Here is a 25,662-nt window from a genome sequence, read left to right as displayed (position 1 = left end):
ATGTATGTATATATATATATATATGTATATATATGTTTATATATACATATATATAACTGTATTGTCAGTTCCCTATGGTTTCTCTAGGTTATCTGCATCTCTTCATTTCCCCACAGAGCAGTTCACGGCCATGAGGAGGTTGACTGGTGTCCACTGGGGCCATTTCCTTGTAGGAGGAAGTCACCTCCTTTGTTTCCTGTAGCCTTATCAGTGAGTAGGTGCTACTGTGGCTATCTGGTGTATCGCCCAAAGCTTTGTCTGGAGGCTGTACCCTGAGCCTTCAGCCCTGGCTTCTTTGTAGGGCTTCAGCATACAAGATAATGCTATGTATTGAAATCCAATCTTTTGTGCCCTTAGTATCTGTAAACCCAGATGAGGTACTCATTTCACAATTATTTCTTTGGGTCTATTTAAAAATAAATTTTAAGAAAAAAATCTGATTCCACAGAGCAGTGAGGGTAGGAAACTAATGCAGTTGTTGGCACTACTTTCAGGGCCTTGGGGCCTTAGGAAAGGCCTCAGAGGTGAAGGCAGGAGGGGTCCAGAACTGTCTCTGGCAGTGAGTGAGGCCTCAAGACACACAGTAGGGTCTTGTGGGTTAAGAACAGGTATCAGCATCAACCTGGTATAGTTCAAACTCACAATGGGAACAGGCAGAGGAATCTGTGTTGAATCTTCTGCTGGGCAACATCCCCACCACAATGACAGACCATCCCTCCAGGTGGTTCTTCTGTCACTCTGATCACTGCCTCCCTTCCTATTTTATGTACCCACTTGTCACCCCTGCCCACATACATACCCGCTCTCAGAGCCTCCACATGGTGGGATATGCAACCTTAGTGCCCATTTGAATGCCCCACAGGGGACTGGGAGTTGTAGGGTGAGGAGTATCCCCCGGGATACTCTCTTAAGTTGACACTCATTGAAGTACCACTGTGTCTCCTGCCTGTTTTTTCTCGGAAGGTTCGTAAGTTTCTGCTATGTGATAGTGGGCTGTGGTGTGGAGGCCTAGGAGATGATAATGTTCTTCGACTTCTCAGGCTTCTCCTTTCTTGCCCACTTCCCAGCAGCCAGATACGTACCGAGCTCTAGAGAGTCTCAAGCTGAATTTGCTCTGCACTCTTACCTACATTTCCAAGACTTATCTTGGAAGTGTCTCAGGACATGTTCCAAGAAGTTGGATTCAGGGGTTGGGGCACAGTCACTATACTGGTGCTGTCACCCAAATATCTGGGTTTCCATGTCTGACCCTCCCTCTCACCAGTGAGCTACCACTACTGTTGAAATAGAGTACCTTTGGTGAAAAATCAATTTGGCTTTGATTCAAAACAACTTTTTTTAATCAGGTTCTTGATGAATTCCTCATTGACACCCCTCAAACACACCAAAACCTTTGTACCACTGGTGCAGGTCCATGAAGTTCCTTGAAGGACAGTTGTTCGTCTGTGAGCTGTGGGTGGCAGAGGCCTTGAGTGGTAAAAATGTGGTCAGCAGAAGTGGGCTGGGCGAGCTCCCTTGAGGTGAGCCATGTTTACATGTCACAGTGTGCCAAAGTGACTTACTGTGGTTGCATTATTTTCTAGTCATCGGGACTATCCCACCCTACCACCCTCTTTTTACAAGTAAAGATTCTTTCCTAAGAGCCCTCTGAGCAAAGCGTGATAAAGTTAGTTGTTTCTCTGTGGTGTTTTTCTTATGTCTTCATAAAAGCTACAATGATGGTATGTTTTGCAATTCAAAATATAGTTTGGTAATTTTTTTTCCAGTTGATTTTTAAAAAGAACTGCTGTACAGAGCTTGTACTTTGTCCATTTTATAGATGGAAACCATCCTTGAAAATTGTTTAACTTAAATAAAGAGAAGATACTTTATAGATAATACTCTGCTGGTGGCTATTGTCATTCTTGGTCTTGGAGTTGTTGCTTGGGGTCTGTGATTATGGTTTTGCTCTTCTTCCCTTGATCAGTTACCATAATCACAATTTTAAAATGCATTCACCTTGGGCCAAAGAGTAAATGTGTTCAGCTTTTATTGCTGTGTTTTATTGATTTTTATTTTCAATAGTAATCTGTCATTTATGGTGTGCCCAGGATTAAGCCACTTTCATATATGTTCTCCCTGTCTCCTCAGCCACCCATGGAAGAGAATTAAAACTAAAATTTCTCAACTGATTAGGGTAACTGGCACTTATAGCCTCATCCTACCCAAGGTCATTACTCTGTTGTCTTTGCCTAGAGTTCCACCCCAGCACTCAAACCAGTGTGAGAAAAGAACATAGAACTAACCTCTTAATGGATTTCAAATCTATGTTTTTGTTTTCTAGTTATCTAGCGATCTCCAGTTCCATCAGAGGCTGGTGGGTTCCCTTGAGCTGAGCTATGTTTATAGCGTGCCACAGTGTGCCAGAGGTTTGCTTGGCTTTTTTATTTTATTTTTATTTTTTATTTTTTCTAGCAGTGCTAGAAGGAATCTTTTTTTTCTTTTTCTTTTTTTTTTGGTTTTTTGGCCACACCCGACAGTGCACAGGGCTTACTCCTGGCTGTCTGCTCAGAAATAGCTCCTGGCAGGCACGGGAGACCATATGGGACACCGGGATTCGAACCAACCACCTTTGGTCCTGGATTGGCTGCTTGCAAGGCAAACGCCGCTGTGCTATCTCTCCGGGCCCACTAGAAGGAATCTTATGGTTGTGGGGATTGAACTCAGCTTAGTACCTGCTAGGCCATTGCTCTACCATTTGAACCTTCTCCCCCAATCCAGATGAGGTTCTTCACTCTCATCCTTGGCCTTTGGAAGTATCCGTTGATTAAAATAATAAATTAAACCCTTAGGATGGAGCTGGATGGTGATGGAGGGACCTTTCTCTGCCATCCCAGGCCACGTGGCTCCAAACCCCTCCAGCTGGTGGGTATCTGGGTTCAGGAGAGCGGTGGGTATAAAACTCACTCACAGGCAGGCTTCAGGAAGTATCAGCTTTATTCAGGCCCTGGCCAACATGTGTGGCCTATAATCTTAAACCTATTTAAGCATGGTCTTGTTAGCTTGCCCTGTGTCTAGCTTCTTTCAGTCATCTCTTCTCTGACCTGCATCCAGGCAAATCTCTTTTGCCCTTGCGGTTAAAACCTTATCTCACCTTCCCAAGACCCCTCCCAAAAATGGGAGGTCTATTAGCAGGTAAGATTATGAAGGAGGATTGGGGGTGTGGCAACAGTATCCACCTTTGAACATCACCACAGGTATGTCAAGGATGTACTATTGACTAAATCTTGGTTTAGCAGTTTAGATTCAAATCTAAACAGATTTAGATTCAGTAGGAAAAAGGAGTGGGGCTGAAAACAGTAACCTGTTTTAAACCTGTTTTAAACCTTCTTGAGGTCACATTTGCATCCTTTTTTCCATTAATTGAGATTGCTGAAAATTTGACTCTCCTACCACCTGAGAAATAAGAAAAGGTCTTCTCATAATTTTGCAGCGTCATTAGTGCAGAATCCTTTAGGAGCCCTATGTGTTCCTTCTTTGCAACAATGGTTTCACTAACAATGAAAAATGGATTCACTAAGCAAGTTTGTGCAATAGAAACTCTGTCCTGGTTGTCTTGAAGGACTGTGAATTCACAAAATGTATTAAAGCCAAAAATCAGAAGCTAAGATAGAATGGCTGGGCCAGCTCAAGAAGGTGGCTGTAACTGCTCTGGGTTGGGATTATTTTATGAGCTGTTAACTGGAGCAGATTTGCAAACTTTTTTCAGAATTAGGTACTAGCACAGTGGTGGGAGATACATGAAAGCCCAAATCTGCTTCACCTCCTGAGGACATCTCTTGTGATAATATAGCTGCAGCCTTGTGAAAAGTACAACGTTGTCCATGCAGTAGCTGGCCCTCTGTCCTCCAACCAATAGAGCCAGAACTCCGAAGCTCTTGTATCTGGCCATTGAGACCTAAGAAATATGTGAAGGGTCTTTAATCGTCTTTGGGTATGTGACCTATTTCTGTTACCCACTCTGTCCACCCCAAATACTCCGACATATAATGGAGCACCACTTCCCCCTGCAAAGGCACACTAAATAAAGGGGAAATCTTACATATTTAAAAAAAAAAGAGCTCTTATCTACTAGAGATAGGAACTCATATTTGTTTACAATACAGGGATATCTCCTACCTTGAAAATATGTCATGTGGAATCAACTTAGACCTCACGTGATTAGATATCATCCATCCAGCCTTGAACCCTGGATCCCAGACATAGAAATGGCACAGCTCTTCACAACAGCTGCAAGAAACAAACTCCATCTGGGACAGCCTTAATACTGCAGGGTCAACAACAAGGGCCAGCTCTAACATGATATCCTGACAATGAGGAAAATGTGAACAACTTGACCTTAGAACAGTTTAGCCTACCTTACCAGCTAACGACAAGACAAAACCAGAAGACGTGGCACCCTTTGGTAGGTACAAAAGCCAAGATCGTGATTTACAAATGACTGGCTGCTAGAACCACGACCAGACTGTATACATCTTGGGACCAACATAAAAGCCCTAGTCTAGGGTTTGAACTAAGACCTGCACAATAAACATGATCCCCAGTTCCAAAGGTCCGGCAGAGACAATTGTAACGGAAAGGGGCTTCTGGAAGAACAAAGAAAGACGCTATCCTAGATGCCTTCCTAGGTTCAGCGCAAAGACCAAGATCACCAACCACAGAAGATGGATTAAAATGACACTGAGGTAACAGAACCTCTAGATTCACAAAGACTGACTTCACCATAAGTCCCACCTCAGGATATGTACAGATACTGAGACTGCTAAACACAGAGCTCTGACGGTATCACACTGGACAGAGCAGAAGCCTTCCACATACCAAAAAAAAAAAAAAAAAAAAAAAAACACAACCTGGAGAGTAATGATCCTGAGCAAAGACTAGAGCTGATCCCATGACAGTATACTCCAAGGACGGAGAAACCCCATATCTTATAGGGCAAGTGAATTCCTTTTCGAATGACCCCAATATTTACTGTGCCAGGGCAGGAGGGAAAAAAAAATACAAAAAACACAAAACCTTGGTTATATATATATATATATATCTTACCTTCATTTATTATTGTTATTATTATTTTTATTTACCTAGCTATTTTGGTCGATTTCTCAGTTTGGATGTGATTATTGAAATTGTTGTCCCCAATTATTCTTTTTTTTTTTTTTTTTTCTTTCTCTTCCTTTCTTTTCTTTCGTTATGTGCTACGCCATGTTTCTTATTTCAAGACCACGGCGTGTTTTTTTGTTTGTTTGAGTTTGTTTTTTGTTTGTTTCGTTTTGTTTTTTTATCTGTTTTTTTGTGGTGCTTATCGTTATAGCTGGAGTCCTCACTGGATATTTGACACTTCTTTTGGTACTGGTGGAGTGTTTCAACTTCTTTTTCTCCTTCATTTCCCAAATCGATGATGAGAACCTCTAGAAGGATTCTGCCCATTTTCGGGGTATTAAACTCTTACCCCAGTTTATTTATTTTCTCTTTTTCAGGCAAAACCACGCAACTTGAACTAGCTACCCCTGCCCCTACTTAGAGGGGGAAATAAGGGAGGCATCAAGACCAAACTGATGCAAGACTACTAAGTAGTTGGTTAGAGACAGAGGGGACCACATATTCTAGCCGCCCTGGGGTTGAGGGAAGAGGAAATGGGAGGTAAGACAGAAACGGGGGTGTAGGGAGGACAATTTGGGGATGGGAATCCCCCCTGATTTTATGTAAATATGTACCTAAAATATTATTGTCAACAATATGTAAGCCACTATGATCAAAATAAAAATTATATTAAAAAAAAAACTTTAACCTGCAAAACAAAAATATAAAAAAAAAAAAAAAAAGAAATATGTGAAGGGTCATGGTGCTCACTGGGAAGGAAGTGTCCCCCATATGGAGAGGGGTGAGGGAATCCATGTTAGCTCTTTTTAAATGACCTTATTTAATGCTCATTTCCACCTTACCTTTTTAATATATGTTTTTTGGGGGGGATAGGTCCTCTTCAGCAATGCTTAGGTAGTCTGGTTGTCACTTCCAAAGACAAGTAGTGTAGATAATGTGATGCTGCTATAGCTTAATGGTGCAGACACCTTACCACTCTGCGCCACTGCTCTGGCCCCTAATCTAATTTTTGATTATGCCTGATAACTTGATCTAATGTTTATGCCCACAGATAATATTGGAATAGGCACCTGCATGCCACAGACTCTTGCTACAGTGCTCATTCATATAGTATATTATTGCAATTTATATTCAGTGCAAGCTAGTTTGCTACTATATAATAATTCCTATGGTTTCAGTTTGCTTTTAGGAAAGGAACCTGGATGCTCAAGACCTGTTAGATGATATATCATAGTGTAGACTCCTTTTACAGTGCTCATTACTTTATTGTTTAGTATTCTAGACTTGAAAAGTATGACTTTTAAGAATGCTCTATACACAATTTAACACTGGAAGCTTTTCTTCAGTAAAGTTTACCCTCACCAATGATTATTTGCCTAGAAAATGGAAAATATTTTCATTTGACTTGCTGGCTTTATTTATTTATTTATTTATTTTATTTTATTTTATTTTGGTTTTTGGCAGCACTCAGGGGTTACTCCTGGCTCTATGCTCAGAAATCGCTCCAGGCAGACTTGGGGGACCATATGGGATGCTGGGATTCGAACCACCGTCCTTCTGCATGCAAGGCAAACGCTCTACCTCCAAGCTATCTCTCCGGCCCCGACTTTATATTTTTTAAGCATTCTAACCCATTCCATCTGAGTCAGTTTTTCAACTGCAACCTATGGATTGATCTTTATTGTCTGTTTATGGTGTGCATGAGTGTCTGTGTTAGCCACCTCAATGTCTAATGTCCATCTCTAATATACATAATGTCTGTCTACCTTGTATATAGTCCTTTCCCCTGTTATATATAACCCTCTCTACCATTACAACTTTACAAATCCTTTTCTTTACAAATCCTTTTAACTCTCTCACCACTGATCTGTTATTTCTCCCCATTTAACCCTTTTTACCCTCAGTTTTTAACTCCTCAGGAACTACAATGTTCCCCCTACCCAACCAGCTTCCAAAGCAAAAAGACATATCCCCAGCCTGCCTTGCTTCAACCTGAGAAGAAGCTGCCACTGTCGCTGCTGCTGATTTGCTCTCAGTGGCCCCTTTTCTCCCACTTCCCTTCACTGTGGACTGTTGCTTGCTACCAGATTTGTTTTTTGAGAGACATTTCCTGATCTGTGACCGCTGGAACCATTTTTCAGTCTCCAAGAGACCATTTTGCAGGCTGAAGCTGTGCTCTGGATTTTATTCCCCCTAGACTATTTCATAAGACTTAAAGGGGATATGTATATTTCCTTCATATATTTCTTTATATGTATTTTTACTTAATAGATATAGTTCTCATTGTGTATTTCCTTATGCAGATGTAGTTTTTCCATCCATTTTTTGGATTTTTTTTTTTTAGTAGGAAATTTCAGTAGATAAGTTTCTCGTGTTCTGAGTTCATCTTAGAACCAGGATATAGGGATTGTTTGGCTTGTTATTTTTACCCCCATATGCTCCAAATAGTATCCAGTGGCATTGTTCCTTTTTGTGTAGGTACATTAAAATGAGGAAATCTTAAGTAATTCATGCCAGAGACCCTGCCTGTGGAGAGGCTAAAACCTGAATAAGGTCTGCAGAGAGCAACCCCAGGTGTCTATCTGAGCCACTATCATCTGGATGAAATAGAGACGTGCAACATTTGGGGCTCTTGAAACAGAAGAACCAGGAGAATATTCTGCCTTTCATTTTGTACTCTCAAGCCTTTCTGTGGCCAGCGTGTCTCTGGACCTTAGCAATTTGGTCCTTCAGCAACCAGACTCCCTGAGACTACAATTCATGCTCACAGAAAGAACAATGATTCCTCTGAAGGCATGGATTCCAGGAGCTTATATATATATCTATTGATATTGTAATGATCTTGACAGACTAAGAGGTTATATATATTGACATTATTATAGGCTACTAAGATGATGCTAAGGCCGGACAAAGAGAGTCAAAAGCAAATACTTGGTTTGAAAACACTGATAAACATAGAAAAAGCAAGAATAGTTTTTTAAAATCTGCCTGTACAGAGGCCCACTTAATAGGTATTCCTGATAGCAATTCTGAGATTATTTATTTTTGTGTATTAACTCAGGTCAAGCTGAGTCATCTTCTTGGACTGAGGTCCAAAGCTGCCTTTAGTGAGGAGACTGGGAACTTTTGACCAGGGGAATGGTTTCTTCCTTTCTGCTGGAGATTCCTACTGAGAAATTTCTAAGTGAGAGGACTATAGAGACAGTCTTTCATATCACCCATCATTCATGGCTTGAATCTCTTTTTTACAACAAAGAACTTTTATATTATTGTAATTTGGACTTTACCAATAAAACCATATTGTGATTATATGTAATTGGTTTGCTATGTAAGTGAAGACCTTCCAATAAATAGTATAAGTTAGCACTTTCTGAAGTTTTCATAAATACTACTGACATCTATCTTCACTAGATCTTCATTATATGTGGGAAGTGTTGAGTTTGTCCCTGCTGTGAGAGTGGAAAAATTAGGGTGCTTGTTTTTCCCCTCACCCTAGTGGGCTTGTCCCCTTGCAGTCACTTAGATGCTGGACCTTCTTAGCTCAAGTTCAGGCCCTTAGGAAGGACTGTCCTAAGATGTTACAGGCTGCCATCTCCTAAAAGTGCTCTGCATTGCTTATTTGTAGGGAGATACAATGAACCTTAGGGAATTCTGGAATCCATCTTCACTTTCTCAAGGGGTGGGGAATGCTACCTCAATAAACTGACAGCACTCTGACCACCAAGGCAATGAAGTCAACACATTTGCTTAGGCAGTAGTTGAGCCCCATGTTATATTTTGGTGGATTCTGTTTTCTCTCTTTTAAAAATATTAAAAAATATATGTAAGCACCATGGTTACAAATGTTTGTAGTTGTGTTTCAGTCATAAAAAGCACACACCCCTTCACCAGTGCAACCTTCCCACCACCAATGCTCCCTATCTCCCTCCTTGCCCATTCCCTACATATCTTCAAGATGCATTCTATTTCTTTTACTCATGATTGTCATGATAGTTTGGTGTGATTATTTCTCTAACTGCCCTCACCAGACTTTGTGGTAAGTTTCATGTCATGGGCTGGTCCTGCCAGCCCTTGTCTCTATTGTCTCTGGGTATTATTGCCACAATGTCTTTTATTTTTCTTAAATCCCACAGATAAGTGAGACTATTCTGTGTCTATATCTCTCCCTCTAGGAAAATTTCAGACTTCATTTTTACTGACAGCTGCAAAGTAATCTGTGTGTATATGTACCACAGTTTCTTTAGCCACTCATCTGTTGGGCATCTGGATTGTTTCCAGTTTCTTGCTATTGTAAAAAGTGCTGCAATGAACATAGGAGAGCAGAGGGCATTTTTGTTGTTTGTTTGGGCCACACCCACTTGACATTCAGGGATTACTCCTGGCTTTGTGCTCAGAAATCGCTCCTGGCTTGGGGGACCTTATGGTACACAGGGGATCAAACCGAGGTCTGTTGTAGGCTAGCACTTGCAAGGCAGACGCCTTCTAGCACCACCACTCTGGCCCCAGAGGGCATTTTTGTATTGTGTTTTTGTGTTCCTAAGGTATATCCCTAGGAGTTGTATAGGTCGAGGTCTGTCGTAGGCTAGCACTTGCAAGGCAGACACCTTACTTCTAGCACCACCACTCCGGCCCCAGAGGGCATTTTTGTATTGTGTTTTTGTGTTCCTAAGGTATATCCCTAGGAGTGGTATAGATCATATGGGATCTCAATTTCCAGGTTTTTGAGAAATATCCATGTTGTTTTCCAGAAGAGCTGGACTAGACAGCATTCCCTTCAGCAGTGAATTAGAGTTCCTTTCTCATTTCTTTTTTTTTTTTTTCTTTTCTCCCACTGAGCTTCTGGCCACCATCACAGGGACACTGATCCTAGGAATGGTGCAAAAACCAAGGCCACCCATTACAGAAGACTGATCAAAACAACAGTGATGGAACAGAACTTCTAGAACTGTAGAGAAAGACCTATCCTAGGCTTCATCTTATGATGTGCAAATATCAAGATCTCTAGTTACAGAGACATGATTTTATCATCCACGACTGAGCAGAAAGTTTCCTGGCACCATAAAAAGATCTAGGGGAGTGAAAAGGAGCATGTAGAGCCTGCAGTTATTTCCATGACAGTATACATCAAGGGTGGAGAAAGCCTAATTTCTTAGGCCAAGGGAATTCCCTTTCTAATCTCTCCAATACTTACTGTACCTATGCAAAAAAAAAAAAAAAAAAAAAAAAAGCACAATTTTTTTTTCTTTTTATTTTGGGCTCGTGGTTATTGTCTGGTTGTTGTCTTTATTGCTGTAGTACTTTTCTTTTTTTTTTTGTTTTGTTTTATTTATTTATTTTTGGTCACTGTAGTTTTGTTTTTTGTTTTTGTTTGATATTTTTTTCTTTTCCTGTTTTTTTTTTTCTTTTTGGGTCACACCCGGCAGTGCTCAGGGGTAACTACTGGCTATGCACTCAGAAATCACTCTGGCAGGCTTGGGAGACCATATGGGATGCCAGGATTCGAACCATTGTCCTGCATGCAAGGCAAATGCCCTACCTCCATGCTATCTCTCTGGTCCTTTTTTTGTCTTTTATGTTTTTTTTTCTCTTTCCCTTTCTTCTCTTGATGGATTCCTTCCAGTTTTGTTCTTTTTGTTTGTTTTGTTTTCTTTCTTCCTTTTTTTTAATTGCTATTTTTTTTCTTCAAACAGAACCACATAACTTGAATCATCATGTTCTGCCTCATAAATTGAGGGGGAAAAATTGGATGGCACCAAGACCAAACAGTCATATGAACATTGAGTAGAAATAAAAAAATGATCAGACTTGATAATTGGATGCAAAGGCAAACGTTATTAGTCTTAAGCACACCTCTCTGAGTGACTTTGGTGTGACATACAACATACACTAGAAGAAAACAGGAAAACCAAATAGTTGGAAGACAGGTTACATGTTTTCTTCAATATCATCAATAGTGTGACCATGTTCACAGAATCAAGGCATCAAAATTTGTTTCTATTATTTAAAAATTAACAGAAATATCTGTAAAATTTCCCAGTGATTTAATTAAGATATTATGCAACAAGAAATAATTTCTCAAAAGACCAGCCCATATTTTTTATCACTGACCTTTGAAACAAGTCCAAATATTCACAATTAATCAACATCTAAATAGACTTTTATTGTTTCTTTTACTTATCTGGACAGAAAAGAAAACTCATTAGCTTTTATTAGTGTCTCCCCAAGTTTTGGGAACACATTAAACTTAGAAATAGTGAACTTTGTAGAAAAGCATCACAAATTAAAAATATATTTCTCCATGTGGTCAAAGTGCTTTCACTCCAATTAAAGGAAACAGCAAAGGTATTTTAAAACAACCTAAGATTTGGCCTATAGTCCGTGGCATTTAAGGAAAACCACAGGGCAAGGAAACTAATCATGAACTTAGGATATCAGAAATGACATGGAGTTCAGGAGCATGCTGCCAGCAACACTTTTAATTAACTGAGTGTGAACAAGGGGAAAAGTCTCAAAGCCTGAGTAAAACAGATGTTGCGTTTGTAAAAGTGAGGGGGCTACATAAATTGGGTTGAAGCAGGTAGTTCATTCTAGAAATCACTTGTTTCTTATCCGTGATGATCACCAGACCTACTGTTGCTCTGACTGTGGTCCCCACATAACTTAAATCTTGCTTTCAGAAAAGCCCCAGATGTTTTGGGAAATAAGCAGGGCCCTTGCTGCCAAGTACTGGTCATGGAATTCGTTGGGCCCAGTGGGATCAGCTCCCTGATGTCTCAGGAAACCTAGCCCTTAAAATGTCAGCCCACTCTCATTGTGGGGTTCAAACAATGCCAGTCAGCAATTTCAGTGTGTGGCCTGAGACAGGAAAATACCACCAGGTACTGCACATGTAGGGAAGAGAATTAGCAAGGGCTCATACATAAAGCCCTCTTGTTGTTTGTTGCAGCAGTGCTACATATTTTTTGAAACATGTAATTCTGCCAATATTAACACTGGTGACAAAGCTCAAGGACCACAGGTTTCCACAGATGAGTGGAGCACAATCATATTTGTTCTGGAAACAAGTTCCACTTTCTGGCCCTTGCAAGGGCAGGGCACAGAACACAGAACAGAATCATGCAAGGAGCAATGAGTGGGATGAAGCAGGAGGGTAAGGGGTCCAAAAAGAAGGGGACTTTTTCCTTTTACAGAAGATCTTAAGCAACAGTAAGAAAATAACCTGAAGATATATTTAAAAATAAAAGAGCATCACACTGCACTGCAAGTCTGTGAGCATTTCTCCCTTTCTTCCCCATCCAGCAGCTAAAGGGATGAGATGAGCAGGAAGGCCTCATTTATTAATCTGAAAGACAACCTGCCCATTTCATCACTTCATGTTAATGGCACCTAATTTGTTTTTCTGTTCTGACACCTGTCTTCAGCTGCACATGAGGCAAGTGTTGGAAACTCTCTGGTTTTATATACACTCACACTGCCTCAGTAACTGCTTGCTTCTAAACAGGTAAAAAATCAAACCAGGTTTCAAATGTCTTCACATCATTATAAAGCAGGTATTTCCAGCAGAACATGCTGTGTCAGCTGTCCCTGACACCTTCAGTTGTATTAGCTTTCCCAAGTCTGTGTGCCGGAAACTGAGCTCCATGGGGCGCCTCTGCAAGTGTCTTGAGGAGAGCTCACAGTACTGTCTGGCATTACACTGAACCTGATCCTCTTTCTCTTCTTTGAGTAGAAACTAGCATGGCAGTCATGCTTGAGCCAGTCTCAGCAAAGACTGTGAGCATGCCCTAGGCTATGGCACAAACAGACATCTCCAGAGCTCTGGCTGTCAGGTCATATGGTAGGCTTTCCTCTTCTCACCCCTCCAACCTGGTCTTCTCCGAAGCTTGGGACCTGAGGCTACAGCATCAGTGGGTTGGAGAGGTGTCCTCCAGGCCCAGAAGCTCTCTCACAAGTCTCTCACCAAATTGTGCCCGACTGTACCTCGTCACATGGTAGGCATCTGACATTTTGTACAGGATATAGGCATTATTGATGGCGATGCTGATGGCAAACCAGAATACCTGCTGCCAGGTCTTGTTTGGCTTGTGAGAAATGAAATACCTAAGAAGACAGAAGAAATAAGAAAGGTTTACACTTGATATAGCATTATCCACATTAGCTAAAATCTGGAAACAACCAGTGGCATAAAGAAACTGGTACAAATACACAAAAGAATAATACTTTGAGACAAGAAAAGACAAAATCATGCAACTTGCTACTTGGATTGAACTGGAGCACATTATGCTGAGTGAAGTCAGCATGTCTCAGGACAGAGGCAGATACTAAAGGATTTCTCTAATATGTAAGATAAAAAGAGTATGGAAAAGGAATTATGCATGGCCAAAAGTAACAGTATTTAAGAATTAGTCTATAAAGTGGAGCTCACCATGGTAGAGATATGAGGTGGGTAGGAGAAATATGAAATTGAGGGAAGATCTGGGGACGATGGTGGAGTAAAGTAGATACACTGGTGGGTGAGATATTGGAATGTTGTACACATGAAATCCTACTATTGACAGTATAAAGCATAGTGACTAGAATAAAATTTAAAGAGAATAGGGGGGAAAAGAGAAAGGTTCATGAGTACCCTGCTCTGAAGAGGCCTCCATGTGGTGAGAAAGAGAAGGCAGAAGGAGAGGGACTGAGTCAAAGAGAGTTTAGTGAGTCGAGTGGTTGCTTTATATGTGGCTGACCCAGGTTTAATGGCTGAGTACAGAGCCAGTGTTAAACCCTGAACACCACTCAGTATGGACCAAAAACAAAACAAAAATTAAAAAGAGGACTAAACAGGGTAGGAATCAAACCAAGGGAGAAAGCTCACATTGAGGCTTTGTAATAATAAATGACTCAAGATAAAGAGTAGGTGGTGGTTACTGGAGGAGAGGTAGACATCACAAGCTCCTGTGAGGCAGGATCAGGTGAGTTTGTCCCTGCAAGCAAAAGGTCCGTCTTAAATGCTGGGTTCTGTACATACTGACTTGGTTTCATCTCCAACAGGTCACATTAACCCAGAACTCCAGACTTCTGCCTGAGTGTACTTCTCTTGATTACCATAATTTGTTTACTTTAGGGGAGCCTTTTTGGCTGCTGATGCCCAGTGGCTCAAGTGAATATAGAAGAAGCGTGGGCACCTTGGTTAGAGGGATACATAGAGTGCAGGATTGGGCCAAGTAGAGAGATGTTGAGATTGAAAAGAGGAGTTCCAGCTTGGGCAAAAAGGGAAAAAAAAAAAAAAAACCATGGGTTGCAATAAAGGAGGAAGATGCCCAGAGGTAAAGGTTGATAAGCAGAGCCAGAAAAAGGATTCAGGGTTTTATCTTACAGGATTTATCAATTCAGAAGTTGAAGGAACTATTTTTTCATTCATTTTTAGGTTATGCTCAAAGTGATTGGGAATTATTTTTGGATTGATGCTAGAAGGTCACCAATGGTGACTGGGTTTTGGGGATTGAATCCAGGGCTCCTGCATGCAAAGCCTGGTTCCAGCTCAGCTCTTTGAACTATCTCCCTGGCTTATAGCATTAGGGAAACTATTGGTAATCCTATTTTCTTTCTTTTTTGTACTGATCACTCACTTGCTGTACTTGTCATCGTATCTGCAGATGTAGCTAAGGTGAGCAGCAAACGCCTCCACAGCCAAAGGGCAGGGGATCTCCAAGTTCTTTCTCTTGATGATGACTCCTGTACAAAAGAGGAGATATAAATATCCCTTCTCAGTTTCCTCCTCCCAACACTAATTTTCTTCTCCTGATGAAGCAGAGATTTGAGGAGGTAGGTACATGGAGAAGAATTAATCAAGAACTGTCACTTGACCTGCAACCAATTGTCACTAGAAGCTTCTGAGAGTGAAGGAACATTTCATTAAGGGACCAGGAATGAAGCTCTATGGTACAGCACTTGTCCTGTGAGGCCCTGGGTTTGAATCCTGATACCACGTGGTCTGCCAAGCACTACTGAGGTTAAAAAAAGTTTATTAGGTTAAAAATCAATAAAGGTATCTGCTGATGAGACCTGGTATTCAAGGCACATGGCCATTTAGAACATGGAGAGAGGCGACAGGCTTAAGGGTGACCCTTAGTGGCATCAGAGAATGGGGCTGCACCAGACTGGATATTAAGTGACAAAAGTCAACAATTAGAAGGCTTAAAATGTTTAAATTCGGGGCTGGAGCAATAGCACAGTGGGGAGGGCATTTGCCTTGCATGCAGCTGACCCAAGTTCAATTCCCAGCATCCCATATAGAATTACAGTGCTGGGGGTACTGCCAGGAATGATTTCTGAGTGCAGAGCCAGAAGTAACCCTTGAACACTGCCAGATGTGGTCCAAAAATAACAATAAAACCCCAGCAAAACAAAATATTTAAATCCGTTAAATTTATTCCTACTTGAGGAAATAGTGAAAGATGTACCCAAAGATTTATGTATGCTTATATTCACCACATAAGTATTCGTATTGTGAAAGAACTTGACATCAATAGGAGTCAAGATAAAGGAATTATAAATTTTTCCCCACAATGAACAAACTACTACACAGTTCTTAAAAATTATGTTTGGGCTAATGATATGGTTCAACAACATAGCCCATGGCTTGTATGCCTGAGAATGAATTTGATGTTTAATTTTGAAAAACATGCTCTGTTTTCTTAAAATTTAAAAAAATTAGGTGCCATGATTAATAATTAATAGAAATATTTCAGATATACAATGTTAGGACATTCCTGTATTTCACCCTCTGCCAAAGTGTTAGAGTCCTTTACACACTTTCTATCCCCGGTTATCACCTTAGTTCTGTAGTTCTACTCTCAGATCTATTCGTGCACATCACTTTTATTCCCTTACTACTATTTTTTTATACTCCATATGTAAGTGATCATTTTGTATTTGTCTCTCTGCTTCTGAAAAAGTTTCACTCAAGATGTTACCTGCCAGTTTCATCTACATAGTAGTAAAGAACAAGAATATTTATCCTTTGGTTTTGAGCAACACTTGCAGTAACCAGGATCTGTGCTTGGTAAGCTTGTGAGTGCAATATGGGGTGCCACGCATTGAACCCAGATCAGCTGCACTGAAAGCAAGTGCCTTACTAACAGTACTATCTTACCAGCCCTTGGAGTGCAAGATTTTATCTTATAGCTGAAGTACTGTTCCATTATGCATATATACCACAATTTTCTTTACCTACTTATCTGTTCTTTAGCATTTGGTTTGTTGTCAAATCTTGGCAAATGTGAATAGGTGTTGCCCAAAAATCAAAGCATTGAATATAAGGTGTAAAATATCTTTCTGAATTAATGTTCTGAATTCTTACATTATATGTCAAGAAGTGTAACCATTGGGTCACAGAAAGCTCAATTCTTTTTTGTTTTTTTTTGTTTGTTTGTTTTTGTTTTTTTTTAGGAAGCTCAATTCTTGATAATCTTCTCTGTATCGTTCCAATTTTAGTATATGTGCTGCCGAAGCGAGCACTAGGAAGCTCAATTCTTAATTATCTTGTCTTGATACTGGTGTCTATCGAGGCTACAATAGATGAAATTTCCACCAATAGTAAATCAGGGTTTCTTATCCCCTCACCCCATCTCCATTGGTTGTTTCTGTTCTTTTAGAGGTGTATCAATCTCACTGGTGTGAGGTTACCTCATTTAAAAAAAATTATTATTATTATTGTTATTTTGGTTTGGGGGCCACGTCTGGCCATGCTTAGGGATTACTCTTGGCTCTGTACTCAGAAATTGCTCTCAGCAGGCTTAGGGGACCACAAGGGATGCCAAAGATTGAACCTGGGACAGCCACGTGTAAGGCAAACACCCTACCTACTGTGCTATCACTCCAGCCCCCATTGTTTTTTTTTTTGTTTGTTTTTTTTTTTTTTGGTTTTTTTTTTTTTTTTTTGGTTTTTGGGCCCCACCCGGCGATGCTCAGGGGTTACTCCTGGCTGTCTGCTCAGAAATAGCTCCTGGCAGGCACGGGGGACCATATGGGACACCGGGATTCGAACCAACCACCTTTGGTCCTGGATCGGCTGCTTGCAAGGCAAACGCCACTGTGCTATCTCTCCGGGCCCAACCCATTGTTGTTTTTATCGGACTTCCCTGGTGATAAGTGATGAAGAATACTTTTTCATAGATCATGTTTTAGGGTACACTGAAAAATGGCAGGGGGCAGCTGCTTGCCTAGCTTGACTGTTAACTCAAATCACCGTCACTTAGTTGTTTCTGTGGCTCCAGCCTTTGGGCTCATGTGCTCTCTTTTTGCCATTATGTAGCTTAGCTCCTAGGTGCTCATGAAAATTATCCCTTAAGCATTGTTCAAAAACACTTAAGAAAGGCACTAGTGCCCTTAGAGGTGGAGATGTCTGCAGTGTTGTAAAGTACATGTGTCTCAGGATGTATAAGGGGGTCCAAAATTTCAGATTTTATGATTTAGAGTAGAATACTTTAAAACTGAATTAAATAACATCAAGGTTCCATACATATCGAAATCAACTCTAATTTTACCATCTTCTTCCACCACTACCCTTTCTTATACTCTTGTCATCTATACATTTCAACCTTTGAGAAAAGAATTTTAAAATGTCCCATGTTGGGGCCGGGTAGGTGGCGCTGGAGGTAAGGTGTCTGCCTTGCAAGCGCTAGCCAAGGAAGGACCGCAGTTCGATCCCCCGGCGTCCCATATGGTCCCCCCAAGCCAGGGGCGATTTCTGAGCACATAGCCAGGAGTAACCCCTGAGCATCAAACGGGTGTGGCCCAAAAACCAAAATAAAATAAAATGTCCCATGTTGCCTACCAGGGATACCCATGTTGCCTACCTGGGTTCGATATCTGGCATCCCATCTGGTCTCCCGAACCTGCCAGGAACAATTTCTGAGCAAAGAGCCAGGAGTAACACCTGAGCATGCTGGGTGTGGCCCACAAACCAAAAAATAAAATAAATTGTATTTAAAAATACGTCCTATATTTTTCTGTATATTTTTGTTACATGTCACAATTCTTGGGGACCACTCACAGCTCTGTTCCTAGAGGTCGTCACTGAGCCCATTGAGTTATCTCTCCCCTCCCTAAAAATTGTCATTTTAAATCCTATTGCCTACTTCTTTCCAATCTTCTTAAATGTTTTTCTTCTTCACTTCATTTTCCCTATATCAAGTGGTACAATGTACTGATTTCAGATATTTTTGAGACAGCCTCTCAAGGAAACTTAGTGGGAAGCAGTTCTGGCATCTTATTCCCTTATGAAAACTGAGGCCCCACCCATCTGAGTACTGAGGCCAATTCAAGTTGTTGCTTTTGACAATTTTGACATGCTGGGTCTATCCTAAATTTTCTCTAAATGCTCTTGTTATAGCAGTTGAGAATGGAAGCATGCTCTTATCTCTAAAATTAAGTGAGGTAGAAAAACTTCAAACATTTGAGTTGGTTGGTTGTAATCTTTTGTGTGTGTGTGTGTGTGTGTGTGTGTGTGTGTGTGTGTGTGTGTGTGTGTGTGGTTTTTGGGTCACACCCAGGAGTGCTCAGGGGTTATTCCTGGCTCCAGGCTCAGAAATTGCTCCTGGCAGGCACGGGGGACCATATGGGACACTGGGATTTGAACCGATGACCTCCTGCATGAGAGGCAAATGCCTTACCTTCATGCTATCTCTTCGGCCCCTGGTTGTAATCTTTATAGAAATATAATCCAATTATGGTGTGGTGTGGGTAGGGTTAGGAGATGAAATTAAACACGCACACACTCACTCACTCACTCACTCACTCACTCACTCACTCACTCACACTGAGTTCCTTGGCAGGTATTCCTTTAAAACTGATGAGGAAAGAGCCAGAGCAATAGCACAGCTTTTGCCTTGCATGCGGCCAACCTGGGACCCACCTGGTTTGATCCCTGGCATCCCATATGGTCCCCCAAGCATGTCAGGAGTATCAGTGCAGAGCCCTGAGCACCACCAGGCAGCCCCCCACCCAAAAAAAAAACCAAAAACAAAGTGATGAGAAAAGATATGAAAGGAATGTGGAATTTGTTAATTAGGCTTGCTATAAATAGTTTGTCACTGAACTTTTAATTTTCCTCCCAGGACTTTTATAGTATTTTAGTTGTACTAAAATAAAATTTTAGTTGTACTAAAATTTGGGAAAAGGTTGGGGCTTTATCTAGAAGTGTGCAGAGGCTATTACCAGCTTTGTGCTCAGAGATCATTCCTCGTTATGCCTAAGTGACATACAGTGTCAAACTGCTAATAGTATGCAAACACCTTCCTTAACCTCAATATTATTTCTCTGTTCCTATGGTTATATATGAGCTTTGTGTCAATTTCCTTGGTTATACCTTTCGAATCCTGCCACCAGCAAATTTTATGATAAAATCAAGTAAATACTCCCCCTAAACTGTAAAGCAATGGTTAATTTCTAAGGAAGACACTTAAAAGATAGGAATGGTTGATTTATCTCCTAGAAAGAAGGATTAAAAAAGTCCAAGATATTAAAGTGAGTATGCATATATAAAGTGAGTATATATAATATATAGGGGCCAGAGTGATAGCACAGCAGTAGGGCATTTTCCTTGCACATGGCTGATCCAGGACGGACCTTGGTTTGATCCCCAGTGTCCCATATAGTCCCCTGAGCTAGGAGCAATTTCTGAGTGCATAGCCAGGAGTAACACAGGCAATTAACACAGTCATATACAACATTATATGGAGACCTAAGGGAAGTTATCTTCAAGCTGCACCACCATTGTTAATACCCCAGTAGTGACACGTAATGAGAGGAAAGTCAATGAAGCTTTAAAAGTGACAGGTCTTGGGCCCGAAGAGATAGCTCAGCTGCGTTTGCCTTGCAAGCAGTCGATCCAGGACCAAAGGTGATTGGTTCGAATCCCGGTGTCCCATATGGTCCCCCGTGCCTGCCAGGAGCTATTTCTGAGCAAACAGCCAGCAGTAACCCCTGATCAATGCTGGGTGTGGCCTAAAACCAAAACCAAAACAAAACAAAACAAAAAAAAAGTGACAGGTCTTGGGGCCAGAGAGATAGCATGGAGGTAAGGCATTTGCTTTTCATGCAGAAGGTCATCAGTTCGAATCCCGGTGTCCCATATGGTCCCCTGTGCCTGCCAGGAGCAATTTCTGAGTATGGAGCCAGGAGTTTCCCCTGAGCACTGCCGGGTGTGACCCAAAAACCACCAAAAAAAAAAAAAAAAGGTGACAGGTCTTCAAGGAACTCACCATCCTAACCCCAGGTTTACACATAGAAGATTTGAAACTCAAGCCCTGCTGTACTCATCAAAATATCCATCAAGCCTATCACCATTCATCCCGACCCCCAGTACTTGCACATAGGGGTTTATGCCTACCTTCTTGCATAGGTGAGTAGGCATTGGTCAAGAAACGAAAGTGCCCTTTGTTGTACCAGCAGATCAGAGACATGTTTCCCTTCATCTTTATCCAGTGCTGGCCCCGGACAGGCGTGGTGGTGGAATTTGTGAGCATGGACAATGGTAGGCCAGTACAGTCACTCTTCCTGGAGCTGAGCAGTCCACAGCAGTAAATTCCTGTGGACAATAGGGAACCCAAACAGATAAACATCAGAGATGTTAGTGCTATTCTACCTTGCACATGTGAAGGAAAAGATGGGCTACTCTCTTCTGAGGCAATGATGGAAAATTAATGCTCTATAAGTCTTTCTAGGAAAGTAAAGTTTAGGGATTTTTTTGAGATTGGCTGTCTCTCACAGTACTGACAAAGGCAAATTTAGGGTTACATAGTTAAACTATAACCTAGGCAGCAAAGTACTGACAATTCTTTTTTGCTTGAATGCTTGCTGTATGATAGACACAATGATAAGCACATGCACCTACCATCCCCTCAACTTGTTATAAACTTTTGTAATCAGGTTATTGTATTCCTATTACAGAAAAACTGCAGTTATACAAAAATCCCTGGATTCACAGCTGGGAGGGCAAAGATGAATAGTGAACACAGTCTCTCTGATAGGTCTAAGTCTCCCTAATTAGCTCACCATAATGTGAGCAGTCAAAGTTCAACATTCATCTGTCTGCACAGTTTTCACAAGCAGCATATGAAGAGGAGAATCATCTTTGTGGGAAGATTTTTTCAGAAGAAATAATCATCAAAAGTGTGTAGCTGAACAGTGCTCTGCCAGTAGATATAAACTGCAGTGACTGGATTGAAGATCCTTCCAAGGGAGAAGGAATTAAAATGGCATCTAATGTCCTTAGTATTCTATAGGAATGGGAAGGACTTTGAGCAGAGGCCCAGGATCTCATAATTCCCCATCTATCCTCACAATTGACCCACTATCAGTTCACCAGGCAGTCATAGAGGCCACAGAGAAGTATACCTCTTGGTCACCTCTAGTTTCAGCCTAACTCCCTACACGAATGTGAGAGATTTTTGATGTAGATTCTGGGAAGAGTTTTGTCCTCTGTTCTCATCTTAGCCTACTGAAGCCTGACACAAACTCCATAAAAATGCATATTCTTTTAGTATACAACTCATTGTTGCTTTTCCATCCATGCTGGGAGAATAACTAAACCATAACCTCTCATAAACAGTTAGCTTCCATCATTCTTAAGTGTACTGGTTGTCACATTTGAGTTGAGTCTTGTTTCTTGAGAGAGGGCTTATGCTTGAAAACTTATGCATGACTGCCAGAACCTCTATAGAGGAATTAGTGCATCCTTATACATATTTTTTAAAGTACAATTTTATGTTTTTTTTTTTTTGTTTTTGGGTCACCCCTGGCAGTGCTCAAGTGTTACTCCTGGCTCCACACTCAGAAATCACTCCTGGTAGGCATGGGGACCATATGGGATGCCAGGATTTGAACCAACGACTTCTGCATGAAAGGCAAACGCCTTACCTCCATGCTATCTCTCTGGCCTAAAGTAAAAATTTAAAACAGGGAATAACTATGTGAATGAGAGTAAGAATTCTGAACCACCAACCCAGATCTCTAATACACAAACAACCAAAGAGTAGCTTTATTTTTGTAAGCGTGAAGAGGAAAATCTGAACATCACTCAAGTTTTCATGATTCTATTTCTTGCTATAAATGATTATTAGAAAAATGTCTTTGATGATGGCTAATTTACAAGAAAACTGTGTGGTACAGTTCTTTTTCATTTTGTTTTGGGGTCATTACCTGTAGTGCTCAGGGTTACTCCTGGTGGTGCTTGGGAGATGCATGTGGACCATGTGGTACAAACCATGCATTCAAGTCCTTTGAGCCATCTCCCCAGATCTTTAATTCCTTTGAACTTTGACTGCCTAGGAGGATATTTAGGACAGATGCTTAGAAATTTTTGCTTGGTGGGAAGGGCACCACTTCTGACCAATGTAGTTAAAGTCCTTGGAAGTGCAGGCAGCCATCTATGTGACCTGGTAAGTGCTAATCATTGCAGCTAAAAGCCCAAGAGGTCCTTTGTGGACCACAGGCTTAAATAGTTTGATACTTGATTTTTAAAAACAGGAAAGGCAATCTTTTCTTTGAGAAAACTCAAATTCCATGCTGATTTATTTCTGCCAGAAAATTCTCCACTATCTTCATCTTAATTCTGAGCTAGGGACCGCTCCTTTCCTCCCAGGTCATGGGCCAGCATTCTAGGTTCAAAGAGAAGCAGCACTGGGAACTTCAATAATTCTTCTGCATCTTTCTTCTACATCAAACACATAGAGCTGTACCAGGCCTACATTGATTACTGACCTTGACTTTACTACTGGACGCCAATCAATGGTATACAAATGGTACAAGAAACGCAGTGGGCCCCCATGTGGCATATGAGTGCTATCAGGGTAGTTTAAGGAATCCTCATGGCTCCAATTTCAAACACATTACACCCACATTTGGGCTTACAGGAGCAGGTAAATGGGAAGCAGCCTTGGCTCTCTTCCACGCTTCAACAAAGGAATCCCTCATTTTCCCCAAGGAGGCTGCATTACATGCATTTGCTCCAGTTTTCTTCCAAATTCTTCCAAATTTCCCAAATTACACAGCAACTCCACACTAAATTATCTCAGCAGTTCAATATTGTCTTTTTGTGTGCTAGACTTTACTTGCATAATCCCAGCCTAGGAGGAAAATAGTGTCCAGGGAGGAGGAGTCTTTAGTAATGTGGTTAATATCCTTAATAAAAGAAATACCACAGCTCCTTCCTTCATGGTAATAATGAGAAGTCTAAAATATTAAAAGGACCTCAATAGAACTCAGCAGTTTTGGTAGCTTGATTTGGCCTTTGAGCTGTGAGAAATAAAATTATATTGTTTATAAACCATCTTGTTTGTGTCATTTTTAAAAATAGCACCACAAATGGGCTGAAACACTAATACTTCTTATTTGGTCATGTCTTTATAACAAAGAACCACACACATACATATACACACACATCAACATGTGCTCTGAGTAGGGGATGTGGCTCAGAAGTACAACACTGCCTTGCCTTGTGAGGCCCTGTGTCCAACTCCCAACATGTAAAAACAATAAACAAATGCTGGCATTGTCCCTTTAGACCAGAGAGAGAGCTCAATGGATTGACCATATGCTTTGCATGCAAGAGGCCTTAGTTTGACCCCCATTACCACATGATTCCTCAAGCACCTCCAGAAATGACCTCTAGGCAGAGCAGGGGGTGGCCCCTGACACTGTTACATGCATTCCTGAAACAAAAAATAATGGGTACTAAAGACAGGTTTGGCTTTGTTCCCGAAATCTCAAGCCTAGTATTCCTATAGCCCCTCAGTGCTCAGCAGGGTCCAGACAAGCTGCAGGCTGAAATGAATCTGCATTCTCTTTCTTTTTTTTTTTTTTTTTTGGTTTTTGGGTCACACCCAGCACGCTCAGGGGTTACTCCTGGCTCTATGCTCAGAAATCGCCCTTGGCAGGCACTGGGGACCACATGGGATACCGGGATTCGAACCACTATCCTTCTGCATGGAAGGCAAACGCCTTACCTCCATGCTATCTTGCCGGCCCCGAATCTGCATTCTCATGGTAGGTCTCTTTGCCTGTCTTCCCGTCTTCCACAGCCCATTCACACTTTCACCTCTTGCTCTCTCTCACCATATCTCCAGGGAAAAAGTACATCATTCTCAGAACAACTTTCCACTTGACTAACCTTGCTTTTCAAACTCCTCAAATAGTGTTAGGCTGGTGATGCTAGGCCCAGTGAAGATGATGTAGTTTTTGCCTGTTGCATTCTGGCAGAGGTTCCGAGCCACCATGCTGTGGAGCTGGGGTTTGTTCTTCAGTGAATCCAGTCCATCTAGGCCTCCACCTTCCTTCAGATGGACATGAATCTTTAAAAGAAATACACAGGGTTCAGGGTTCACCAGAGAACTAGGCCAGGGACTCAAGGGGCACCAGTTTCTACCAGTTGGCCAAGAATATAAGTGATGAGAAAGCCACTCTTCTCCGTTACTTGTTTATCTCAGAGAGGGCCCAAGTCACTTATAGGTCAGAAGCAGATTATTAAGCTCAATTCTTCAATTAGGAAATGTTACATAGAGAGAGGATAAACAGTGAAGCTTGGTAGTTGTGGTAAAAGCAAACACATTACCATTTCTGGAGCACAGAAATGACTTAAGTTTACAATAAATAAAACTAAAGGCTACCTTGCTAGTAAGGGAATAAGGAATGAATATATGTACATTTTCTTTTGAATACAGATTTTTTAACTCACAAAGTCATCTGCAATCTTTGTGGAATCTTTTCCCTTTTTCTTTACAGTAACCAGCATGCAGGCAGAAAGGAACTATTTATTCATTTCACCTTGCAGCACGGAGACAGAATCAGGAATTAAGAGTTCACTTGGCATTTGAGGACCACTAGTAAGTGTGTGCTGGAAGTAGCAATCAGTTTCCACACTTGGAAACTGATCATCAAAGGCATAGATGTAGGAACTGAGAAGGATTTAGGAATATTGCCCTCCCCTGACTGGCAGAATGAATCACTAGGGCACCAACTACTATGCTACTCTAGGGAGAATAGTTCCCATGCAATGTTCTGGGTGACTATGTTAGCAGCAATTCACACTTTAACAGTGTTCATCTATACCTTTTAGTTTCTGGGAACCACAGATGATACTTGGAAGGAAATGTGATCAATACTGAATATTCCACACAGCACAGAACTGGTAAGGCATGCAAATTGTCACAACGTTTCATTAAAAAAATTCTAGATTTAATATAGAAAAAACTTTAGCATAAACAAATATAGATGACTTATAGGGATAAAATAAGCATATCCACCTTAGTAAAATATTTAGTTACTAGAAAAATAAGATCTGATGATCCTGAGACAGAAGAAAAGCTAATGAACATGATACTAATTCTAAAGACACATTTTTTTTTTTTTGGTTTTTGGGTCACACCTGGCAGTGCTCAGGGGTTACTCCTGGCTCTACACTAAGAAATCGCTCCTGGCAGGCACCAGGGACCATATGAGATATCAGGATTCAAACCACCATCCTTCTGCATGCAA

At 41.1% G+C, this 25,662-nt stretch overlaps 1 protein-coding gene across 1 annotated transcript in view; it reads right to left on the bottom strand.

The window, feature by feature from the left end:
• Positions 1-11,278: 11,278 nt before the first annotated feature.
• Positions 11,279-25,662, bottom strand: part of PGBD5 (piggyBac transposable element derived 5) — a 140,033-nt gene continuing 125,649 nt past the window's right edge. Inside the window, exons 4-7 of the mRNA XM_049776492.1 lie at positions 24,299-24,479; positions 20,519-20,716; positions 14,754-14,859; positions 11,279-13,239 (exon numbers count right to left, since the gene is read on the bottom strand). Of these exons, the coding sequence (XP_049632449.1) occupies positions 13,044-13,239; positions 14,754-14,859; positions 20,519-20,716; positions 24,299-24,479 (681 nt within the window). The 3' untranslated portion in view covers positions 11,279-13,043. The remainder of the gene's footprint in view (positions 13,240-14,753; positions 14,860-20,518; positions 20,717-24,298; positions 24,480-25,662) is intronic.

This window comes from Suncus etruscus, chromosome 7 (assembly GCF_024139225.1).
Source record: "Suncus etruscus isolate mSunEtr1 chromosome 7, mSunEtr1.pri.cur, whole genome shotgun sequence".
Lineage (NCBI taxonomy): Eukaryota > Metazoa > Chordata > Mammalia > Eulipotyphla > Soricidae > Suncus > Suncus etruscus.
The sequence above is the reverse complement of the archived record's forward strand: the minus strand, read 5'-3'. Positions and strand labels throughout refer to the sequence as shown.